The sequence below is a fragment of the Anabrus simplex genome, chromosome 2, assembly GCF_040414725.1.
Source record: "Anabrus simplex isolate iqAnaSimp1 chromosome 2, ASM4041472v1, whole genome shotgun sequence".
NCBI classification, from domain to species: Eukaryota; Metazoa; Arthropoda; class Insecta; order Orthoptera; family Tettigoniidae; genus Anabrus; species Anabrus simplex.
Window position 1 is genome coordinate 1,022,313,403 of NC_090266.1, and position 23,678 is coordinate 1,022,337,080.

At 37.8% G+C, this 23,678-nt stretch overlaps 2 protein-coding genes across 2 annotated transcripts in view; both read right to left on the bottom strand.

Annotated features, from left to right (window-relative positions):
* The window catches only part of LOC136864642 (maternal protein tudor), a 356,675-nt gene extending 350,157 nt beyond the window's left edge, over positions 1-6,518 (bottom strand). The window contains exon 1 of the mRNA XM_067141905.2: positions 6,341-6,518. Coding sequence (XP_066998006.2) covers positions 6,341-6,347 — 7 coding nt within the window. The 5' untranslated portion in view covers positions 6,348-6,518. The remainder of the gene's footprint in view (positions 1-6,340) is intronic.
* A 951-nt stretch (positions 6,519-7,469) lies between these two features.
* LOC136864644 (tudor domain-containing protein 1) overlaps positions 7,470-23,678 on the bottom strand; it is a 31,231-nt gene continuing 15,022 nt past the window's right edge. Inside the window, exon 2 of the mRNA XM_067141907.2 lies at positions 7,470-7,598. Coding sequence (XP_066998008.2) covers positions 7,501-7,598 — 98 coding nt within the window. The 3' untranslated portion in view covers positions 7,470-7,500. The remainder of the gene's footprint in view (positions 7,599-23,678) is intronic.

The following is a 23,678-nucleotide window of genomic DNA, read 5'->3' on the forward strand; positions in this document are numbered from 1 at the left end:
TTTGCTTTGTAATGCCAGGCAATATTTGGCAAGAAAAGCCAGCATTAAATTTGCAAACGTGTCTTTTTAAATGAGTAGTAGCGGATTTATATGTTAACAGTGCATTGCACGTTTCACAGGAAACATACCCTATCTGCTGACTATCTGCAGTGACCACAAGCAGTAAATTCTTCCAAACATCAGAACAGAGCCATCTCGATTGGTTTATAATCACTGCTTTGAATATTAGCCATAACGCTGTCCGTCGATTCACATGGCATGGTGAACTTCAGCTCAAAACTAACAGGTAACTCAACATTCCTTCGCTCTCTTATACCTCCGAATTCCCCGGCTTTGCTCTATGTAAACAAGGGCTTCCCTATATCTGGAGAAACCACAGTGCTTGCAACGTCAATAAATCAAGCAAGGCCATCCTCCCTAGTCAGCACGCTTCGCTTCGAACATGCCATGCTCTGTCGAACGAATTGGAGCAAACTCGGGCATTTTAGCTTACACGCTCCACTCAAGCGTGATACTGGTTGCATATGCAGCAAGGCATATGACGTTCTGTCTTGGTTACCCGTCTCATGTTCGAACAATGCACGCCACTAATCAATACTGAATGGCGAATAGCACTGTCAAAACAGGCTTATAACCATGTATTTTATTTCAAGTGAATGACATCATGTGATGGTGAATCACCTGAACGTACCTGTGTGCTGTGAGGAAGCCATTCTCAATGAGAACAAAATTGGTACGATTATCTGAAGTTATGCCACCCCACACAATCACAGTACCCCCTTGAACCTTGAAACAATGTCATCTCGGCAAAGGTACAGGGGGCAAAGCATTCTCATGCCCTTCTCTACATCCCAACTCTTCAGTCAGGTGACCTCAGATTGAAGAGAACATAACCCCACTGATCCTCAGTCCAATATTCATGGACCTACACGAAATGAAGAACATTTCTCCGGCGTTGTGGTAGTAGTACTGGTCCTCTGGCTGGTTTTCTAGAAGCTAAATTTGCCTTGTGAAGCCGCCTCCTGACTGTGTTCTCACTCGCACCTACATTGTGGACCTGCATTAGACTACTCCAAGCCTCAACCGCTGTAAGATGTCTGTTCCTCAATGCTTCCAGCCTAAAAAAACCTACATTACCGCCATCGTTCATTAATGCTACTGCTTTTGCTGAGTCCAAGGGACTTGGAGACATGTTGATGAGTTGTTTATGGCTCAGAAACCACTCAGGTAATGCTCAGATACTGGTCAATCAGCGGCAAAGGTACAAAAGCAACTAAAATGTTGAAATAATCCTTTTGCTACCGGTAATTGGTGCAAAACGAATAAGAAATGTGCAGGAGCACTCACCATTGTTTGAATGGGTTACAATATTGCATTACAAGGCCTTCAATTGTTTTTCTTTGTTCATTCTCCTTCAGTAATTTTCACAGAACACTAGTCAATCAATACATATTGGAAAAAAGTATGGTAAACGTATTCAATGTAGAATTTAACTGAGCATTATACCAAAATATCAAGTGTTAAGTTTTTATTGATTTACACATACATTTTTACATTACTGTTGTGTCTTAAGAGGGACATGTTTCGCCTATTTTTTTTAGGCATCTTCAGCTGCTGTTTCTACTACCTAAGATCAAAATAGCCAGGATCCTGGGTTTTATTTAGTAACAAAATACTAAAAAATGGTTAAGCTGACATCAATTATTTAAACTAAAAAATATTTATATGTGTATGTTTGGCAGAAACATGCAGCTGATGTGAATTGTTATGACTAATGAATTGTGTTTACATGTACTATATATAAAAAACACTGAACTTGCATACAATTGCTAACTTGTTGCTTCTATTGGTGGATTGAGAGCCTGTAACGAAAAAAAAAGTGTCTTAGTTGTGAAGTTTGTGTGAACTGAAGTATAAAATGGGGATAATAAACGGGATCTTACTCACCCACTCGCCTCTCTTGCGGCCGGCTTGCTCTTGTGACACCTTCTGTTCGACTGGCGAGAGTCTCGTGTTGTGTGTGTGTGTTACATGGTTATGGGTTGGGGAGGGGTGGGTGGATGAGGTATTGGCAGTTCTCGGAGGAGGGATATTTTCTGTGGGCAGAGCTTTCATGTATGGAAATTTATGGATGTTTTGGAACATGTTTCCTTTTCCTTTTAATATTTTTAATAATTTATAACTTGTAACATACCACTTAGTCGAGCAGCTTGTCTCCCTTCTCCCAAGCCTTCCCAGCCCAAACTCTGCAACATTTTTATAACGCTACTCTTTTGTCAGAAATCACTCCGAACAAATCAAGCTGCTTTTCGTTGGATATTTTCCAGGTCTTGAATCAAGTAATCCTGGTGAGGGTCTTACTCTAGTTGGGGTCTTACAAGAGATTTACATGACCTCTCCTATACACACTTACTACAACCCATAAATACCCTCATAATCACTTGAAAGATCTGTACCCTTTATTTACAATCCCATTTATGTGATCACATCAATGAAGATCTTTCCTTATATTAACAACTATGTACTTACAATGATCCCCAAAAGGAACTTTTACCCCATCAATGCAGTAATTAAAACCGAGACGACTTTTCCTATTTGTGAATCTCACAACCTGACTTTTAACCCCATTTATCACCATACCATAATCTCACAACATTATCAAAGTCATTTTGCAGTTTCTCACAATCTTGTAAGTTATTTATTACTCTATACAGAGTAACATTATCTGCAAAAAGGCTTATCTCTGATCCCACTTCCTTTCTCATATCATTTATATATATAAAAAAACAAAGTTCCAATAATACTGTCTTGAGGAATTCCCCTCTTATTTATTACAGGGTCAGATAAAACTTCACCTACTCTAATTCTCTGAGAACTATTTTCTAGAAATATAGCCACCCACCTACTCGAATTCTCTGAGAACTATTTTCTAGAAATATAGCCACCCATTCAGTCACTCTTTTGTCTAGTCCAATTGCATTCATTTTTGCCAGTAGTATCCCATGATCTACCCTATCAAATGCCTTAGATAGGTCAATCACAATAAAGTCCATTTGACCTCCTGAATCCAAGATATCTGCCATATCTTGCTGGAATCATACAAGTTGAGCTTCAGTGGAATAACCTTTCCTAAACCCGAACTACCTTCTATCGAACCAGTTATTAATTTCACAAACATGTATTAATCAGAAAGAACGCTTTCCCAAAGCTTACATGCAATGAATGTCAAACTGACTGGCCCGTAATTTTCAGCTTTATGTCTATCACCCTGTCCTTTATATACAGGGCCTACTATAGCAACTCTCCATTCATTTGGTATAGCTCCTTCATGCAAACAATAATCAAGTAAGTACTTCAGATATGGTACCATATCCTCACCGATTGTCTTTAGTATAACCCCTGAAATCTTATCAATTCCAGCTGCTTTTCTAGTTTCAACCTCTGTATCTTATTGTAAATTTCATTATCATAGGTAAATTTTAATACTTCTTTAGCATTAGTCACTTTGTCTATCTGGACATTATCCTTGTAGCCAAAAAACTTTACATACTGCTGACTGAATACTTCTGCCTTTTAAAGAATCCATTTGTTCATTAATGATTCCTGCAATGTCCTTCTTGGAACCTGTTTCTGCCTTAAAGAACCTATACATACCCTTCCATTTTTTACTCACATTTGTATGACTGCCAATTCTGGTTGCAATCATGTTATCCTTAGTCGACTTCTTTGCTAGATTCAGTTTCCTAGTAAGTTCCTTCAATTTCTCCTTACTTCCACAGTCGTTCCTAAATCTATTCCATTCCTACCTGCACCTCCTTCTTAGACTCTTTACTTCCCTGTTATAATATAGTGGATCTTTACCATTCGTTACCACTTAGAAAGGTACAAACCTGTTTTCACATTCCTCAACAATAGCTTTAAACCCATCCCAGAGTCTGTTTATATTTTTATTTACCGTTTTCCACTGATTATAATATTATTTCCTCTAGCTGGTTCTGTCACTTTCTGAATCAGCTGCCCTTCGCATATTAACTTATTTCCCATTTGTTGGTCACGCTTCCTATCTGTTTTCATTACCTGCCCAACTGATATTTGGTAAATTGAGATCATCCGCTACAATGATGTTCATTTCCCACATAGCTGATTATCTTATCAAATAATTCCGAATCAGTGTCAGCGCTACCCGTCTCCAGTCTGTACACTCCAAAGTTGCTTATTATCTTTAGAGATGAGCCTTACACCTACAATTTCACGTTTGGCATCTTCAACTTTTTCGTAGCTTACAAATTCTTCTTTCACTAGAATGAATACTCTCACTCTTACGATTCCTATCCTATCTCTATGATACTCCAGTTCCGTGATAAAATTTCTGCAAACATTATATCATTTCTGAGCCATGACTCAACTCCTATCACAATATCTGGTAAATATCTATTAAATTACTTAATTCTATTCCTTTCTGTACGATACCTCGACAGTTCAATACTAACATTTTTATGTCATCCCTACTTGATTTCCGATCCCTGTACCCTTATCACCGCTCCTTAGACCACGCTCTTTCCCTGATTTATCTCACTATAATACTTCTAAACAAATTTCGTAACTTAAACATACCACTGTGGTTTAAGTGAAGGCCACCTGAGCGCAGATCCCTATCTCCTACCCACCCATTAGTACGTACAAATCTCATTCCCACTTTCCCACATACCCACTCAATAGTTTCATTAAAAACCCCAATCACCTTGCAGTCAGTATCCCTCCTACACAGTATTCCACTGATAATCAATGCTTCCTTAAACTTCACCCATGCTTCATTTACCAGTTCCCACACATCCCCAACAATAATGCACCAGTCTGTCATAATAATAATTTCATATGACTATTTCTAGCTGAGTGCAGCCCTTGTGAGGCAGATCCTCTGATGAGGGTGGGCGGCATCTGCTATATGTACATAACTGAGTGTTATTGTGGTGGAGGATAGTGTTATGTGTGGTATGTGAGTTGCAGGGATGTTGGGGACAGAACAAACACACATTCCCCCTAAGCCAAGGGAATTAACCATTTAAGGTTCAAAAAGTCCGACCCGGCCGGGAATCGAACCCGGGGCCCTCTGAACCGAAGAGCACTGCGCAGACCATTCAGACAAGGAGCCGGACACCGGTCTGCCATACAATGAGGTGAAGAAGATGTACCAAGTGATATGGTATATGAAAAAATGATAATATACTGATACGAAACAGGTATGGCATTATACCAAGGAACGTACCTTGCATAAAATTTAAGATCAACATAAAAACATGTATGCATCAGGTAGTTATATAATGCATCGATCTGTCATGCGATGAGGTTAAGAGGCACTATTAAGTTATGCAAGTGCAAAAAACAATAAATACAGAGCTATGGCATGGGTACGACTATACATAACAGATATAGATGCACATTAGTTTTAATTGGCAGATGCATAACAAGCGTTATCCATAAGTTTCTGTGGGATAAGCACACAAGTGCTGCTGCATTCTTCGTCCAGTTGGGGTTTGAATCTTACCATGTACTGCCTATTTGGATCTGGAACTTCAATAAACAAATGTAGGCCTGTTCATCAACTATCACAGGCTGAAATTGATAAAATATGGCATTACTCCAGAATTCAATAGAGATAGATGCCAAGACCAATTGGGGCAGAACAAATAATCCTAAGCAAGGAACATAAATGAATGACCATTCAAACCTTAGTATACGCACCCACCAAAATGTATTCCTACGTCCACCCACCCCCTCCAACCTAATAACTTGCTTCACTCGACATATATACCATAAACAAGTCTCTCTATCTCTCTCTCACACACACACACACGCACACACCCACATCCTAACTCCTTATGCCAACCTTATGCTCTAAGCAAAGCAATGCTAATAAATTCATACATACACCTAAACTACATCTGTCTCGTAAACAGTTGCTATGAACTCAGTAAGTTACTAGAAACAAGGTGGTTGTCTGCATCTGTCATGGCTGGTGAGTGCCACAAATCATTTACATCAACTCATCAACTTAACTCTCACGCATGCTGTCATTGAAAGAGCAACGAAAAGTTAGTTTGGTGAAAGTTATATACACATTTTCACTAAAACTGAGATTATTTATCGATGATAACATTAGTATAGTAGAGGGTGGGGTTTTTTTTCGGCTCGCTCCACAGCACCACTCAGAGCATGGCACGGCTGGCGCAATGACACTATGTCGCTAGCTGGTAAAAGGCGAGCTTTTCCTCCCCACTACTCACGGCAATTCACACTTACAGAAATCCATTTCTAGTGAAACTATTAGTCTAAAACCTACCTGGCATTACATTTGATGTTCAAAATGTTGTCCCTCAGCTGTCAAGCACGCGTGACATCTTGTAAATAGGTTTACAGACACTCGGCGAATCTCAGCCAGTGTAATGTTCGAAATAACTTGTGTAATGTTCTCTTGTAGTTCTGCTCTTGTGTCAAGGTTGTTCACATATAATTTTCCCTTCAGCACCCCCCACAGGGATTTAAATGAGGAGATCTAGGGGGATAATTAATCACACAATCTTCGAAAACTTCCCGTATTACCTCCATAGACCGATTAGCAGTGTGTGCCATTGCATTATCTTGCATAAATTAACCTTACTCCTTTCTTCTTCCGTCAGCTCTTGAAAGAATGGTCTGAGAATGAGGTCTATATATCGATCAGCATTTATTGTTTCACGGAAAAATATAGGCCTTATAATTTTGCGAGCACTCATTGCGCACCAAACTCCTAGCTTTAAATCATGAAGTGGACGGACATGTAGCAGGTGGGGATCTTCCGCACACCAGTAGCGATTGTTTTCACTATTTACATAGTCAGTGTAGCCAGGCTTCATCACTATAAAATAAAAGTTCTGGGTCAACATACCCATCATGAACTGACTGAAGCTACCAGTTACAATACCGAACCCTAGCGAAACTGTCAGGTCCTCTTAACTATTGGGCAGGTGTAGGTTTGTACAGTTTTGCTTTTAACATTTTTGTTGCTTTGTAGGCAGAAGATAATGACCCATTAGGTTGTATGGCAAGATGCGACAGTGATTTTGTTGGAGCTCATTCCAAGAAAGCTCCTATTTCGTCAAGCTTTTCCTCTGTTAAAATGGTTTGTCTCTTTCTCCTGCGTGATTTCTTGTTAAGAATGGACCTGGTAGTGCGGAACTTCTTTATTAATTTACATACCGTACTCCTATGGGGAGGGAGGATGCCAGGAAATTTGCAAATGAATCAAAAGCAACATTCTGAATAAAAAGAATGCTTCGCACAGCAAAATACAATGAACACACGCTGTTCTACAGTATACATCACTCGTTAAACACACGATTAGTATTCCTACAGCAACTAGGCTATTTTAAAGCGAACACATTGAACACGCTACCAATACCACAGATGTTGAACTAAACTATTGTTGTGAAGTAATGGTTATCGCTACTGTACTGCATTAGATCATCTTAGCCGGTCATGAAGCAATATATCTCTCAGCAAATGAGTCACCCGGCTGCGGTATCGCCTTCCGTGCATGCTCCCCTGACACACGGAACGAGCTAAAAAAAAAAGGACCTTGTATTAACAATTAAGTGAATATGAAATTTAAAACGTCCATAAATCCACTTCTTATTACATAAATTTGGTTGAAATACATCCAGCCATTGAAGATAACGACATCTGAGATTTTTTTATTGCATGTGTTTTAAAATCACACCGACACAGATAAGTCTTTTGGAGACGATGGGAACCCATCATCTCCTGAATGTAAGATCACAGCTACATGACCATGACCGCAAAGCCAACTTGCTCAGTCATCTGAGCTACAAACCTTATGGATCATAAGCATTACACCTGAAATGGATAACACATTACAACTTGCTTTTACATCGCACCGACACAGGTAGATCTGATGATATACTAACAATTTGTTGGTTATTTTGATCCACCTTTTCAATACAAATTATAGTTTGTGTTGCTAAGTTGTAATGTTACAACACTAATTTACTGGGACATGTTTTGCTTTTATTCACAAGCATCATCAGCCTATACAATTGCCTCAAGGTTTGTCATATTTCGGTTGTTGTTACAAATTTCATTACATTGAATGTAAATCTAATTTCAGTGATAACAATATTTAAAACAAGAATAATATACACATTAAAAATTATGACAATATGATTTGCAATGTTAAAATAAAATTGATTCAACTATAATTTGGCATTAAAATTTGAGTCATAAATATAAATATAAATATTGGATGTTAATATATAGGAGCCATAGTTTCGACAACAAATAAGAATTCCCCACCACGTAGCACGTCAATAGCAAACGCCCCGCCCAACATCTCTTCCCCTCAACCCCCTACCCGCCCTTCACAACAGCTCTTTCATACGTACAACACAAGGAGTAGAGCCACAACAGACAATAGTCACAGTAACGCAATAAGGCCCACAAGATTCTGTAGCAGCAGACAAAGGGGTAAGTGATAATGCAACATCAACACTCACATTATAAGCACAACACACACACACACAATATTACTTAAGTTCATTTCCATTTGTTCCAGATGCTTCTTCCATTCCATACATCGAAAGAAACATAATCAGATACCGGTACTCAAAATTTGGATTGAAGCCCCTTTTAACCATAACTTACATCAAAACAATCAACTTCCAACGGAGAGTCTGGTCGCTACAAACAAGAATTAAATATGTCAATACTTCCTCTGATCAAATTGCCAAACTGCAGCAGCAAGCCTCATCAAATCTAGAAGCCATTTTCCAACGAACTCAAGACTTCAATACTAGATTATCATCATGACTAATCACGCATAATGCAAAATTACAGTCTTTTTAAATAACATTATTTAGAGAGCACAATTCTTAACTATAATTCTCAATACTGAAGTTACTGTATTCTAGAAACCAACGCACTTCAGAAACTATGGCTCCTATATATTAACATCCAATATTTATATTTATATTTATGACTCAAATTTTAATGCCAAATTATAGTTGAATCAATTTTATTTTAACACTGCAAATCATATTGTCATAATTTTTAATGTGTATATTATTCTTGTTTTAAATACTGTTATCACTGAAATTAGATTTACATTCAATGTAATGAAATTTGTAACAACAACCCAAATGTGACAAACCTTGAGGCAATTGTATAGGCTGATGATGCTTGTGAATAAAAGCGAAACATGTCCCAGTAAATTAGTGTTGTAACATTACAACTTAGCGACACAAACTATAATTTGTATTGAAAAGGTGGATCAAAATAACCAACAAATTGTTAGTATATCATAGCATAGTTCAATACGGGTATAATAATGAGATTAGTTACATGTAATGTGATAGTCAACCAGGCAAAAACTAAGACAAACAGGTATATTAACCTCAAGGTTAAAGTCAGTAAGATTGCTAAAGATATCTGGTTTTTGAAAGAATGTTTAAAGTGCGGTGTAATACCAAAATTCTTAAGGTCTACCCAAAGAAAGAACATATCAAGCTCAAAATCTCTTGACACCCACAACAGAGTAAACAAAATATGATTAAAAAACGAATTAAAGTTACTGTACAGAAAAAAATCACTACTAAACTTACAGCTCTACAAAGCACACTTAAGTATATCTCATTTTACATCGCCTTTAGACTGGAGCTCCATTCAACGACATACCATTGAAAAACTCTCAAACATCTTAGACAGAAAGCAAAAAACTCTAGAAAACAAACTAAAACACCTAATAGAAGATCAAAAAAAGTTAACCGTTAATGGAAAAAATGATTCAATTCCTTTAAAGATAAACAACCCCGCGACAATTAATTTATCAGACACCAATTTTTCTGAAAATGAAATGTACATACTCAACAAAGGAACTAAGTTCAATTGGCCTAACCCGTACAAAATGGAAGAATTAACTATCACAATAGCGGAATCTGAAGCAAATATACGGAAACTGCCGGCAGAAATACAAAATGACATTAAATATGAAGTAAAAAAGAAACTCCCAAGTTTAGTAAAAGAAATGAAGACTAATTCCAACCAGACCCTCCTAAAACAAATAAAAGATTTAAAGACAAAAATAAAAGATAACGACATTATCGTGACTAAGGCAGATAAAGGCGAAACATTAGTCCTAGTAAATAAAAGTGACTACATAAAAAAAAACCGAAGAATCCTTTTCTAATGAATCTTACACTATAGTAAATAAAGACCCAATCTCTAGAATTCAAAGGAATCTAAAAACAATCCTTAAAAATTCAATTTGTTTATTTAACGAGCAAGAACAACAAAAAATGATCAACATGAACCCAACATTACCCAAGGCAAAGGCACTACCTAAAGTACACAAAAACAATACACCCATTCGACCAATTATAAACAGCAGAAATAGCCCAACATATAAAATATCAAAATTTATACATAGTTCCTCAAAAAGCATTATAAGTTCCAGAGTAACTCTTCAATTAAAAACTCAATTGAATTTTGCGAAAGATTAAAAAAATTTCAACTTACAACCCCACCATAGAATGAGCTCGTTTGACATTTCCAATATGTATTCAAATATCCCCATTAAAGAAACGATCGAAATTATTAACTCAAACCTTTCCAAATATAGCAACTTAAGTAAGCTAGAAGTAGATGAATTTATTATACTACTTAAATTCGTACTAAATAATAACTATTTCACCTTTAACAATAAAATTTACCACCAATTAAGTTTAGGCATGGGTGACCCCAGCTCAGGAATATAAGCGGATATTTATATGGATAACATAGAACATAGCATTATAAAACCAAACATAGAAGGAATCTGTCTTTGGCTGAGATTTGTTGACGATACATTTGTAATAACAGACAACCGAAAAAATAACAGCGAAAAAATCCTTGAATTTTTAAACAACATCGATAGATACATAAAATTTACCAAAGAAGACGAAAAAAAAAAAACTCATTGAATTATTTAGATGTTACTGTAACACGCTTAAAATCCAAATTTGATTATCAGATATACAGAAAACCAACACACACGCCAATAACAATAGGAAATGACTCACTCCACCCCAAATCCCACAAACAAGCAACCTTTTTCAGTATGGTCTACAGAGCCTACAAAATACCCTTATCACCCGCAAATTTTACAACAGAAATAAATTTTATAAAAGAACTAGCACTAGCCAATGGATATAAAGCAGACATAGTAAATCGAATCATCAACAAAGTAAAGCTCAAAATAGCCACAAACCTCACACCGGACAAGACTAAAAAATCCAAATACGCAACCTTCACTTACACCAGTTCAAAGATTCACCAAATAGCAAACCCACTCAAAAAATGAGATATGCAAATAGCCTTTAAAACATATAACACTAACAAAAACTTACTTTTTAACCATAACACAGTAAATGCCTACAATAACAAATTTCGAGACTCCGGAATATACAGACTAACATGCGCACAGTGTAAATCTTCATATGTTGGCCAAACTGGACGCAGTTTCCTAACCAGATACATGGAACACTTTAATGCCTTAAAACACAATAAATACTTCGCAATGAGTAATCATATGAAAGAAACCGGCCATCATTACACCTCAACAGACAAAGACCTTACAATAATCAAAAGAATCGAAAAGGGGAAGCTAATGACAGAATTCGAAAACATATATATTTATTTGGATCAATACTTTAATAAGGGAAAAAACATGAATGACGCGGTCGAACTAAAAAGTCCGTTAATAGAGCAGTTGCCAACATTATTACGAAATCTCAAATCAGATAAAAGCAAATTCTTTAAAATATTCAATCTAAATACACTCACAACTGAAACAACTTCGGCAACGCAAAAAAGTCCCCCTCCACATAACACGCCAAAGCTTAACGCCCCGCCTGCAGGATCGTCCTCTACCCCCACCTCAACAACAAATAAGAATTCCCCACCACGTAGCACGTCAATAGCAAACGCCTCGCCCAACATCTCTTCCCCTCAACCCCCTACCCGCCCTTCACAACAGCTCTTTCATACGTACAACACAAGGAGTAGAGCCACAACAGACAATAGTCACAGTAACGCAATAAGGCCCACAAGATTCTGTAGCAGCAGACAAAGGGGTAAGTGATAATGCAACATCAACACTCACATTATAAGCACAACACACACACACACACAATATTACTTAAGTTCATTTCCATTTGTTCCAGATGCTTCTTCCATTCTATACATCGAAAGAAACATAATCAGATACCGGTACTCAAAATTTGGATTGAAGCCCCTTTTAACCATAACTTACATCAAAACAATCAACTTCCAACGGAGAGTCTGGTAGCTACAAACAAGAATTAAATATGTCAATACTTCCTCTGATCAAATTGCCAAACTGCAGCAGCAAGCCTCATCAAATCTAGAAGCCATTTTCCAACGAACTCAAGACTTCAATACTAGATTATCATCATGACTAATCACGCATAATGCAAAATTACAGTCTTTTTAAATAACATTATTTAGAGAGCACAATTCTTAACTATAATTCTCAATACTGAAGTTACTGTATTCTAGAAACCAACGCACTTCAGAAACTATGGCTCCTATATATTAACATCCAATATTTATATTTATATTTATGACTCAAATTTTAATGCCAAATTATAGTTGAATCAATTTTATTTTAACATTGCAAATCATATTGTCATAATTTTTAATGTGTATATTATTCTTGTTTTAAATATTGTTATCACTGAGATTAGATTTACATTCAATGTAATGAAATTTGTAACAACAACCCAAATATGACAAACCTTGAGGCAATTGTATAGGCTGATGATGCTTGTGAATAAAAGCAAAACATGTCCCAGTAAATCAGTGTTGTAACATTACAACTTAGCAACACAAACTATAATTTGTATTGAAAAGGTGGATCAAAATAACCAACAAATTGTTAGTATATCATAGCATAGTTCAATACGGGTATAATAATGAGATTAGTTACATGTAATAAACAGATAGGATTACGGCGATAATGGGATAGGAAAAGGCTAGGAGTGGGAAGGGAGCGGCATGGCCTTAATTAAGGTACACCCCCAAGATTTGCCTGGTGTGAAAATGGGAAACCACAGAAAACGCTCTTCAGGACTGCCGAAAGCGAGGTTCGAACCCACTATCTCCGTATGTAAGCTCACAGCTGTGAGTCCCTAACTGCAAAGCCAACTTGCCCAGTGAAACGGATAACAACCCTTCTCAAAATATAAGCTTAAGGAGTTCACAGCTATGTGATCTTTAGTACTGTTTAACTTTCAAAATAATGTTTGGTCAACACTGTGGGTAATCAGAGCTAAACATTCATGTAAAGACAGGTAGCAAGAACTTCAGCTTCCACAGTCTGTTTTATGAAACTTGTCTTACTGAAAAGGAATAATACATATCTAAAACAAAAAAGCTTTACAGTTCAATCCTGATTAAAGTTGATCATGCAGTCTCTAAAAAAAAAAAAGTGAGCACATGGTATCATGTAAGTTCCTCGCAGAGATGGTTTTCCATTTTCATACCATACTCAGTGCACCTATTTTCACACCTGTGAAATGCTGGGGGCTGCACCTTAATTAAAGTCATGGCCACTTCCTTCCCAATCCTAGCTAGACCTTTCCCATTCTTCCATTGCCAAAAACCTTTTATGTGTTAGTGCGATGTTAAACCACTAGCAAAGAAAAAAGAAATAAATAAAAAAAGGATAGTTCCTCCCAGGTACACTTTTCTCAGAAACAAGTGAACCCATAAAGTTTAATGTTTGTTGTGGCTGTTTTTGAATTACCCTACATTCCGCTCCCATAAAGCAAAGTTGGAAACTGATGTAGAGATAGTTTCGTCTGGGAGCCGACTTCCTTCTTCGAGAGTACTGTTGATCGCAACTGTGAGCTCACTGCATTAGCTTTATTGCACCTTGATTCAATCTCACTTACTATATTACCATCCTGGGAGAACACACACCCTAAATACTTGAAATCATCTACCTGTTCCAGCCCTGTATCACCAATCTGAGATTCAATTCTCTTGGATTTCTTACGTACTGACATCAATTTAGTCTTTGAGAGGCTAATTTTCATACCATACTCATTGCACCTATTTTCAAGTTCCAAGATATTAGACTGCAGGCTTTCGGCACAATCTGCCATTAAGACCAAGTCATGAGCATGAGCCAGACTGCTTACTACATTTCCACCAAACAGAATCCCTCCCTGCCACTTTATGCCTTTCAGCATATGATCCATGTAAACTACAAACAACAAAGGCGAAAGATTACAGCCTTGTCTAACTCCTGAAAGTACCCTGAGCCAAGAAATCATTCTATCATCAATTCTTAGTGCAGCCCAATTGTCAACATAAATGCCATTGATTGATTTTAATAATCTACCCTTAGTCCCATAGTCCCCTAGTATGGTGAACATCTTTTCCCTCGGTACCCTGTCATACGCCTTCTCTAGATCTACGAAACAAACAACTGCCTATTCCTCTCGTAGCATTTTTCAATTACCTGGCACATACTGAAATCTGATCCTGAGAGCACCTCTGTGATCTGAAACCACACTGGTTTTCATCCAACTTCCTCTCAACCACTGATCGCACCCTTCCTTCCCAGATGCCAGTGAATTCTTTGATTAGTATACTTTTTTTTTTTTTTTGCTAGGGGATTTACGTCGCACCGACACAGATAGGTCTTATGGCGACGATGGGATAGGAAAGGCCTAGGAGTTGGAAGGAAGCGGCCGTGGCCTTAATTAAGGTACAGCCCCAGCATTTGCCTGATGTGAAAATGGGAAACCACGGAAAACCATCTTCAGGGCTGCCGATAGTGGGATTCGAACCTACTATCTCCCGGACGATTAGTATACTAATCAATGAGATACCTCGATAATTGTTGCAATCCTTCCTGTTCCCTTGCTTATAGACAGGTGCAATTACTGCTTTTATCCAATCTGAAGGTACCTTACCAACACTCCATGCTAATTTTATTACTCTATGAAGTCATTTCATCCCTGCCTTCCCACTACACTTCATCATTTCAGGTCTAATTTCATCTATGCCTGCTACTTTATGAAAATGGAGTTTATTTACTAGCTTTTCCACTTCCTCATGCATAATTTCACCATCATCATTTTCCACCTCCCGAAGAGCTTGGTTGTTCGCAACACCACCAGGAAGATTTCCTGTTACGTTGAGAAGATTTTCAAAATATTCCCCCCACCTGTCCAGTGATTTCCCGGTATCTATTATGAGTTCTCCTGAATTACCCAAAACACTGTTCATTTTCTTTTTCCCTCCCTTCCTAAGATTCTTTATTAGTGTCAACAAAGGTTTCTCTGCTGCTTGACCTAGCCTTTTCACGTTATTACCAAAATCTTCCCACAACTTATTTCTGGATTCAACAAATACTTGTTTCGCTCTGTTTCTTTCATCTACGTACAATTCCCTGTCTGCATCAGCCCTTGTTTGGAGCCATTTCTGATTAGCCTTCTTTTTACGATTACAAGCTGCTCTCACTTCCATCATTCCACCAAGATGTTCCTATCTTTATACACAGTTGTTCCTAGGCATTCCCTTGCTGAAGGATAAGAACATACTTGCTGTTTCTACTACAGCCTCCCTGTATGTCACCCATTCTCTTTTTATATCCTGAACTGCTTACTGTCCCCTGTTCAGAACTTCTCACTAATCCTATCCATGTATTTCTGTCTACCTTCCTCGTCCTGGGGATTTTCTATTCTTGTTAGTTTACAGACAGATTTCACTTTCTCTATCTTAGGCCTAGAGATACTTAGTTCACTACAGATCAGAAAGTGGCCTGTATCATCGAAAAATCGCTGGAAAACCTGTACATTCCTAATGGATTTCCTGAATTTGAAGTCGGTTAAGATAGTCTATTATGGATCTGGTACCCCTAGCCTCACATGTGTAGTGGTGAATAGCCTGTATTCATAACTGCTAAACCCATACTAGCACAGAAGTCCAGCAAACGCTTCCCACTCCTATTAGCTTCCATATCTTCCCCACATTTACCAATCACCCTTTCATATCTTTCAGTTCTATTTACAACTCTCGCATTGAAATTGCCCATTAGCACTATCCTATCCTTGCTGTTCACCCTGACCACGATGTCACTCAATGCTTCATAAAACTGGGCAACTTCATCCTCATCTGCACCCTCACATGGTGAATACACGGACACAATTCTAGTCCTAATTCCTCCAACTGCCAAATCTACCCACATCATTCACTCATTTACGTGCCTAACAGAAACTATGTTGCGTGCAATACTGTTCCTGATGGACAGCCCTATCCCACACTCAGCCTGTCCCTTTTCACCAACCATCAACTACACTTTATAATCTCCAATCTCTTCCTAATTATCTCCCCTTACCCGAATAGCATTTACTCCTAGCACATCCAGATGCATCCTCTTTGCTGACTCAGCCAGTTCTACTTTCTTTCTTCCATAATCCCCATTAATATCGATAGCTCCCCATCGAATTCCATTTCATTCGCCAAGTTATTTCCAAGGAGTCCCTCGCCTGTCAAATGGGAGTGGGACTCCCGTTACTCCCATAGGTCTGAGGCTTGCTTAAAATGTTCTGAGCTCTGTAAATTCGTGAAGCAGGATGCTATCCTACTTGCACATAGTCCAAGTGAGGATCTCTCCTTCAATGGGTTATGGCCCAACAGTGGATTGTATAGTCCTAGCCTCCTGAGCACAAGGAGGGCCATGACTCAGATTATGTCCGAGATACCCACTCCCATTCCATAGCAACTGGTATCCCGACTCTCACGACCACTTACTTGGCCACTCAGCCGTTGCCCATGGTTCACAAACTAGGACATGACTACAGTAACCTACATCATGAACCACATTATATACGCCCTAAAATTTATCCTTGAATTGTCAGATTTAAAACACAGTTAATATTTCTGTCCATTTACAGAAAAGAATACACTTTTTTTTTTTTTTACAAGTTGCTGTACATCGCACCGACACAAGATAGGGTTTATGGTGATGATGAAATACGAAAGGAAACAGCCATGGCCTTTGTACCGGGAGGTACACACCAAAGCCGCACATTCAGATTCAGCGCCCAAATGAACTCCTCTATTGGTAAAACAGTGAAACTGAAACTACACCAACTTAGAACTTTACTCAGAAGATGTCACCACAGAAATATGATGTAATTTTGTTATTGTGCAGTTTCCTAACCCGAGTGAATTTCTACTTTTTTGTTTGACATTTATCAAGAAGTTTGGACATTCTTCCACAGATGACACCACTAAAATCTATGATCATGCACCCTGGTGTGAAGTGAAAGAACTTATGATTTAAAGAAGTTTTGTATTTCTAGGTTTTTGTAACTGAATGATGCTCATTTATTTTTGGGTTGGCAATTCTTCCTTTTATTTCTGCCAGTTTTGAATCCAGCCAATCCCTAATTTTTGTAATTAATTTCTAACCAATCCCGTATTTCTTCACCTGGTGTTTAACCAATGACATCAAGAGGGCATGTCCTGATTCATCTTGAATGATCTCGAACCTTCCCTGAGGGTTTATAAAGTGCGGCTTTTCTCGCCTCTTGGCCAAGTGATCGTCATCTAACTAAGTGTGTGTGTGTGCCAAAGCAGGAGGCGGGTGGCCTCTTTCATCGGTCAGCAGTACATCTACAAAGTAATGACCACATAACATCTTTCTTTCTAACTCTGCAGTTTAACCCAAGGGAAAGGTCTGAATCGCTAACTATGTAACCTACTTTTCTAAAAATGTAACTTTCTGCTGGCTAATGTAAAAACTTCATAAAATCTTTAACTGTAAATCGGGGATAGAGAGTGAATTACCCTCTCGAGCTACCCTTCATCTTGGTGTTTTTCCTACTGTAAGGTGTTAATGTAATTTCTATACGAGTCACCTCAGCAGTTTGGGAATAGCCCCTGTTTCATCGGCCTAGAGCCCCTTAGTTTTTTGTGTTCATATCTAGGAGTGCAAGTATACGCCTCCATTCATTTTGTGTTCAGGCCATTACTTTAACCTGTTATTCTTATTCCACAAAGGACCTGTAATGTTGCCTTGTGTAGGCAGTATGGAACTGAGAGCCTGTTAGCTCTTTTTCAAATTTTGTAATGGTAAAGAGTGCCTTTGGAAGGCTAGATATTTAGATTTTGGAGAGCAAGTGCTATTGAATTAGGGGATTTCTGCCCCTGAATAATTTGTGCTCTGTTGTAAATTTGAGCTTGTAGCTCAGGAAATGTAAAATTAGGGGCTTAAAGCCCAAAGAGTTAAGGTTCTGAATCTTGGATTTTTTCCCAATCTTGTTTAATGATTGCTACTTGTACCTGTAATACTGTCATGAAAAAATTGTAAGTTTGAAGTTCTGAAAATATAACCTTCAGTTTAAGTTTTAAATTAAATTTGATTTTGTAGTTAGAGCCATTCCAGCCCGTACCTTCTTTAACCTTTTTCTGCTCCACGGGTAACCCCCGTAACAAGTGGTAGCAGAGCGTGGTTGAATGGATCTCAATTAAGCCCTTGTTGACGGCTAATCATAGTATCCATTTCGAACTCTACGAATTTTCTCGGTCGCTGGAAATTTTCTTTCATCATGTCTGGCCCTCGCGAAGTCCTCCATCCCGGCTACTTGCGCAAGGAGGAATTAATTTATGAAGTACTTAATAGGAATGTTCAATCTGGAGGCACGGTTGCGGCAGATACAACCAAACTTAAGGAATCTTTAGAATTACCAATTAGTATCCCAACGTTGGGAGAGAAGGAAATTGATGAGGCTCTCTCCACTATCACTGATAACACTACTGAGTTAGCATCTGTAGTTAGCTTTTTTGAAGTAAGTGATCCATCTCCTAATCAACTTAAGAGAGTGCAGGCAAGATTGTTCCATTTTTATAACAGGGTTAGCGATCTATTGTCTCTTAAGTTAAAAGAAGATCATGGTAAGGAGGCAAGTAATCTTGTTGAACACCTTTCTGAAATGTCAAATAAAGTTATTCAATTGTTGTCTGGGGCAGCTGCTCCCAAAACCGACCAAGCTCCTGCTATAAACATTGTAAGTGATGAGGATTCTTCCAAGAATGTAGAAAGCAGAAAATCTGTAGCAGCGCAACAAACATCTGCCCCATTGGAAACTGAGTCTGATCGTCGTACATCAATTCCACCTTTCTTTTTAAATAATGCCGTGTCTTAGGCTTCTCAACCTTCTAGGCTGTCATCTATTATGTCACCCGGCTTCAGTAGCTTGCCTCATCCTTTGGCTATGTTGCGTAGGGGAATTTCTAAGGTTTCTATAAATTCTACTAACGAGGTCATTTCATTTTTAAGGTGTTTAGTTGAATTCCAAAATCATGCTCTTGTGTTTTCTCTCTCTCATTCTCAAATTCTTCACCCTTACTCCATAGGTGTCCTCTCGGACAAAATTGTTAAAGCAATAGCCGATCAATCTTCCATAGAAGACTTCCACACCCATCTGCTGGCTAACTTCATTCCAGCTCAAGCAATGTCATCATTAATTCAAAAGTACTATTTCAGAGTATAGCGACTGGATGAAAACGTGGCAGACTTCATCCAAGATATTAAGTTTTGCACAAAGGTATTCGCTCTTCATTTCCCAGAAGATCAAATTGTGCAGACGGTTGTTGAAGGGATTTCCCCGCCCTACAGGTCGTATTTGGGCGATTCCATTGTCACGGGTGGGACATTTGTACTGTGCTTTTCAACAGTCAAAAGAAAATATATTCAATAATATATAGTGGAAATTCAAAAAGAATTGTGGTCTAATATTACAATACTTGTTTTGTGGTTTAGTATTAATTTTAACATACTGAGCAGAACTACTTTATTGTTATAGACATTTAAAGAATTGTCACGGATGGGACAGAAAATGGACATATCTTGGGACATTCCCTATCACACGTAGCAAACTCTGTGAATTGTACATTCCAATAATGGTTTAATCAATACTTTTACATTTAATGTAAAATTCTTAACAGGACACATTTTTGGAAAGCACAAAATTATTAATATTTACTGCAGAAATTGGAATAAGTGACTGTCACGGGTGGGACAGGGCCTTGTCACGGGTGGGACTTGTGTGAAACTCTAGCAGTTTCATGTAATACAACCATTTTTACATCTACAATCTGAACATTATACAATAGCATACACAAAGGAAAGGTGAATTATACATATTTTGTAAGATTATTTATAGATTTCAAAGAGAATTAACACAAACTTCATTAAAGTCATAAATCTAAATTTTAAACTAAAAATCTCTTAAGGAAATCCTGCAGTACCCTACCCACTTTCAAAAATATCTACATTGTCTGAGAATTCATAAAATACAGAGTTCCTAACATGTTTTAATGTTGGATTTGAGAGAACAGAAAGAACTTGTTGAAAGTCAATGTAAGATACATCTTTTTCATTGACTTTGAACACACTAGGAGAATCACCAACCGATTTCATGCACATAATCTTAATTTCTCCGTCGTCTTCTACATAACTCTGTGCAATAGCAGCATATCTGTATTTGGTAGATTTCTTTCTTTCACTTTCAAATTCCACCAAAATGAATGTGTCCGGTTTGATCTTTTCCACCGTAGGTTCTGAATTTGTTTCTTCAATTGTTGGCAAATTACCGGGAGTTGACTCTTGATCACTCATCTCAGAATCCGTATAAATCAGAGGGCATTCACTGGATTTGAGTTCAAAAACTTGCACACTTGTTAATGTAGATTTAAGAAAAGTTCTACCACAAATTATATAATTTTTGTTGTATCCATTAAAGTAATGTTTATTTCTAATCCCCAGAATTTTCTTTGCAGATTCCCAGCGTTTGTCTAGAGTGATTCGGTTTTCATCAATATCTTGACTTGTTAGGATGTGATAATTTACTCCAGCAATACTTGATTTGGCACATTTTAGGAAGTCATTTGCGTTGTTGATTATAAATTTCCTTTGCCTCACTTTATTCCAAACAGCTCTTTTTGTTATACCACCTATACCGTCGACTGCACCTTTTCCATGTGATGTAGCAAAAAAGAACCACTCTCCTGTCACACCAAAATCTTCCATCATGTAGCATAAGTTGGAGAGTGTAAACCTGTTTTTAAATTGTCCTGAGCAACGATCAGAAAATATTTTAACAAAGGACAAGTTTGGAATTTCTTTCCTTACTTCTGTGATTATCAGTTTTAGGCAAGCATACACAGAATACTTGTCATGCGATAGTTCATCACTAATAATAGCAAATGACTGTATTCCAGTTTTTTCCAAGCACAAACAGTAATAACTGTAATTTGCTTATGGCTCCAATGAGCACTCTGTATCTCATCTTGAGTGAGTGCTAGATAGTTTTCTGCAAAATCTATTTGCAATATTACCTCATCATCATTAACAGAGGTTTTCATGTCCTTGAAAGATGCAGATTGCAAGCTTTTTACAAAATAATGCTCTTTGAATTTCTTTAATTGAGCCTGAAGTTGCGTTAATGCTTCATCAATAGTTCCATCAATTACAATCAATTTTGGGCGACAGTCATCTTCAGTCCACTGTTTCCACTGAACTACTTCAGATGCACCAACTTCTCCATCAATTATTGTGTGCAAATTCATGATACACTTGTCACATTCGTTTGCCATACATGTCTCACTTTCTACATCACAACAAACACGATTTAAAAGATCACCATGATTAACTGGGAAATCACTGACTTTCTTGCAAATGGCTTCAATTAGAAAGTTAAAATTGGCATGATACTTGCACACACACACACACACACACACACACACACACATTGTGAGGCATTTCAGACGACAATAATACGTTTTTTGGCCGTAACTCATAAAATTTCGAAGATTTGATAATGACATCAGGATTCTCTTCCTTAAATAAAGCAAATGCCTCCTTCACTGTCATATTCATATGACGTTTTTGCAAATTTAATCTCTTCCCAGTTTTTGGATCTGCAACAGATTTCACGTCCTTGATGCCAGGTGCTTGTCTGCTTACTTCATCAGACTTAAAAAAGTTTTCAACTCTCAAAAGATGTTCTTCTGGAATCATGCGATTTGACACTTTCTTATCTTCTGAAAAAATCTGCCTTGCCATTTTTGAAGGCAAGTTTTCATAAATTAGTTTCCTAATTACTGCTGTTTTCTTTGAAGGGCTACAAGGCAAAACGTTCTTTACGCGAGAAACGGCTTTCCCGAGAGATTGAGGGCATTTGTACGATCCCAACTGGGAAAAAGGAACATCAAGTTCTGCAGACTGTGGACATACTGTGACTACCTTTAATTTCTGTCTGTATTTCTTCTTCCGTTCAGTTTCCTTCTTACGCTTTTCCATCAGAGATTTGTTACACAAGGAGACTTTTAACTTCATATCTTCTCGTCGTCTTCTGTCTCTTTCTTTCTCATTTTCTTTGTGCCTTTCATATTTATCGCTGTCATCACGCAACTTTTCTCTGAGTTTTCTCATCCGTTCTGCCGATTTTGTTTTGACCATTTTCTGGAAGAAAGGAAAACAGGACTTGGTCTACCAATAACTAAACTTAACCTTGCAAGTGTAGAGTTATATAGAAAGTTTGATTCTATACCAGAAACTTGAAACAGTGTAGAAGAGTTCATATTATCTTCGTACTGTCACGGGTGGGACAAAATAAAAGTTTTCTTTTTTTATGTTGTGAATAATGTAGGCCTATTAACATACTTTTACTGTGGAAGTATTTAGTAGTTTTCTTACTTCAACCTACAAACAAACATAACCTCTAATGGAGTTATGTCTGAAAACAAACTTTTTCATGTTTTTTGTCACGGGTGGGACAAATCAGTGCATTATCGACATTTAATGCACTTATTACATCTTTAAACTTACCTTTTTACACAATCTTAGGCTCAATTAGAAGATAAAGGTCTGCTCTTGAATCACACACATTAACAATACACAATGGCTACTGTTTAGGACCAAACAAATGACATCTGCAACCAGCAAAATTACTCCAGCTGATAATGATCAACAGAAGCACCAATTTTACCAAAAGAATCCACCTGAAATATACTTTTTAGAAAGCTGACTTTTCTGGAATACAGAATTCAAGCTATTTTCTTGCTAGTAATTAATAAAAAAAATATTTTTCAAACAAATTATTTTTTTCACATGAAGCTCAGTTTTACATGGAATCACCCATTTGTGTTTCGCATCCCATCCTCAAACTTTTGTAGAATTAGAGGCTATGACTGTCTAAGACGAAGGAGTTCGGTATGCCGACACCTTACGAGTCGCTAAGGAGCCCCCTCCGTCTTCTAGCAGTTTTCGGCCTTCACCTCACCGAACATTCACCACCCGTAAATGCTATGCGTGTGGGTCTACGGAACATCTCCGTAACAAGTGCCCTTTGATTAAATCCAGTGGGACAAAGAATGGGGCAGGGTCATCGCAAGGATGTTTCCCCTCCAACCCCACTCCCGTTACTAACACTCCACCCATTCCCCCAAACCTCCCCTCTACCGTCGCCAACTACAATCTCAGAGCAACACGTATCAGATCTTAACAGGCAGCTATACAGAATGCACGGTTCCAACACCTAACGTAA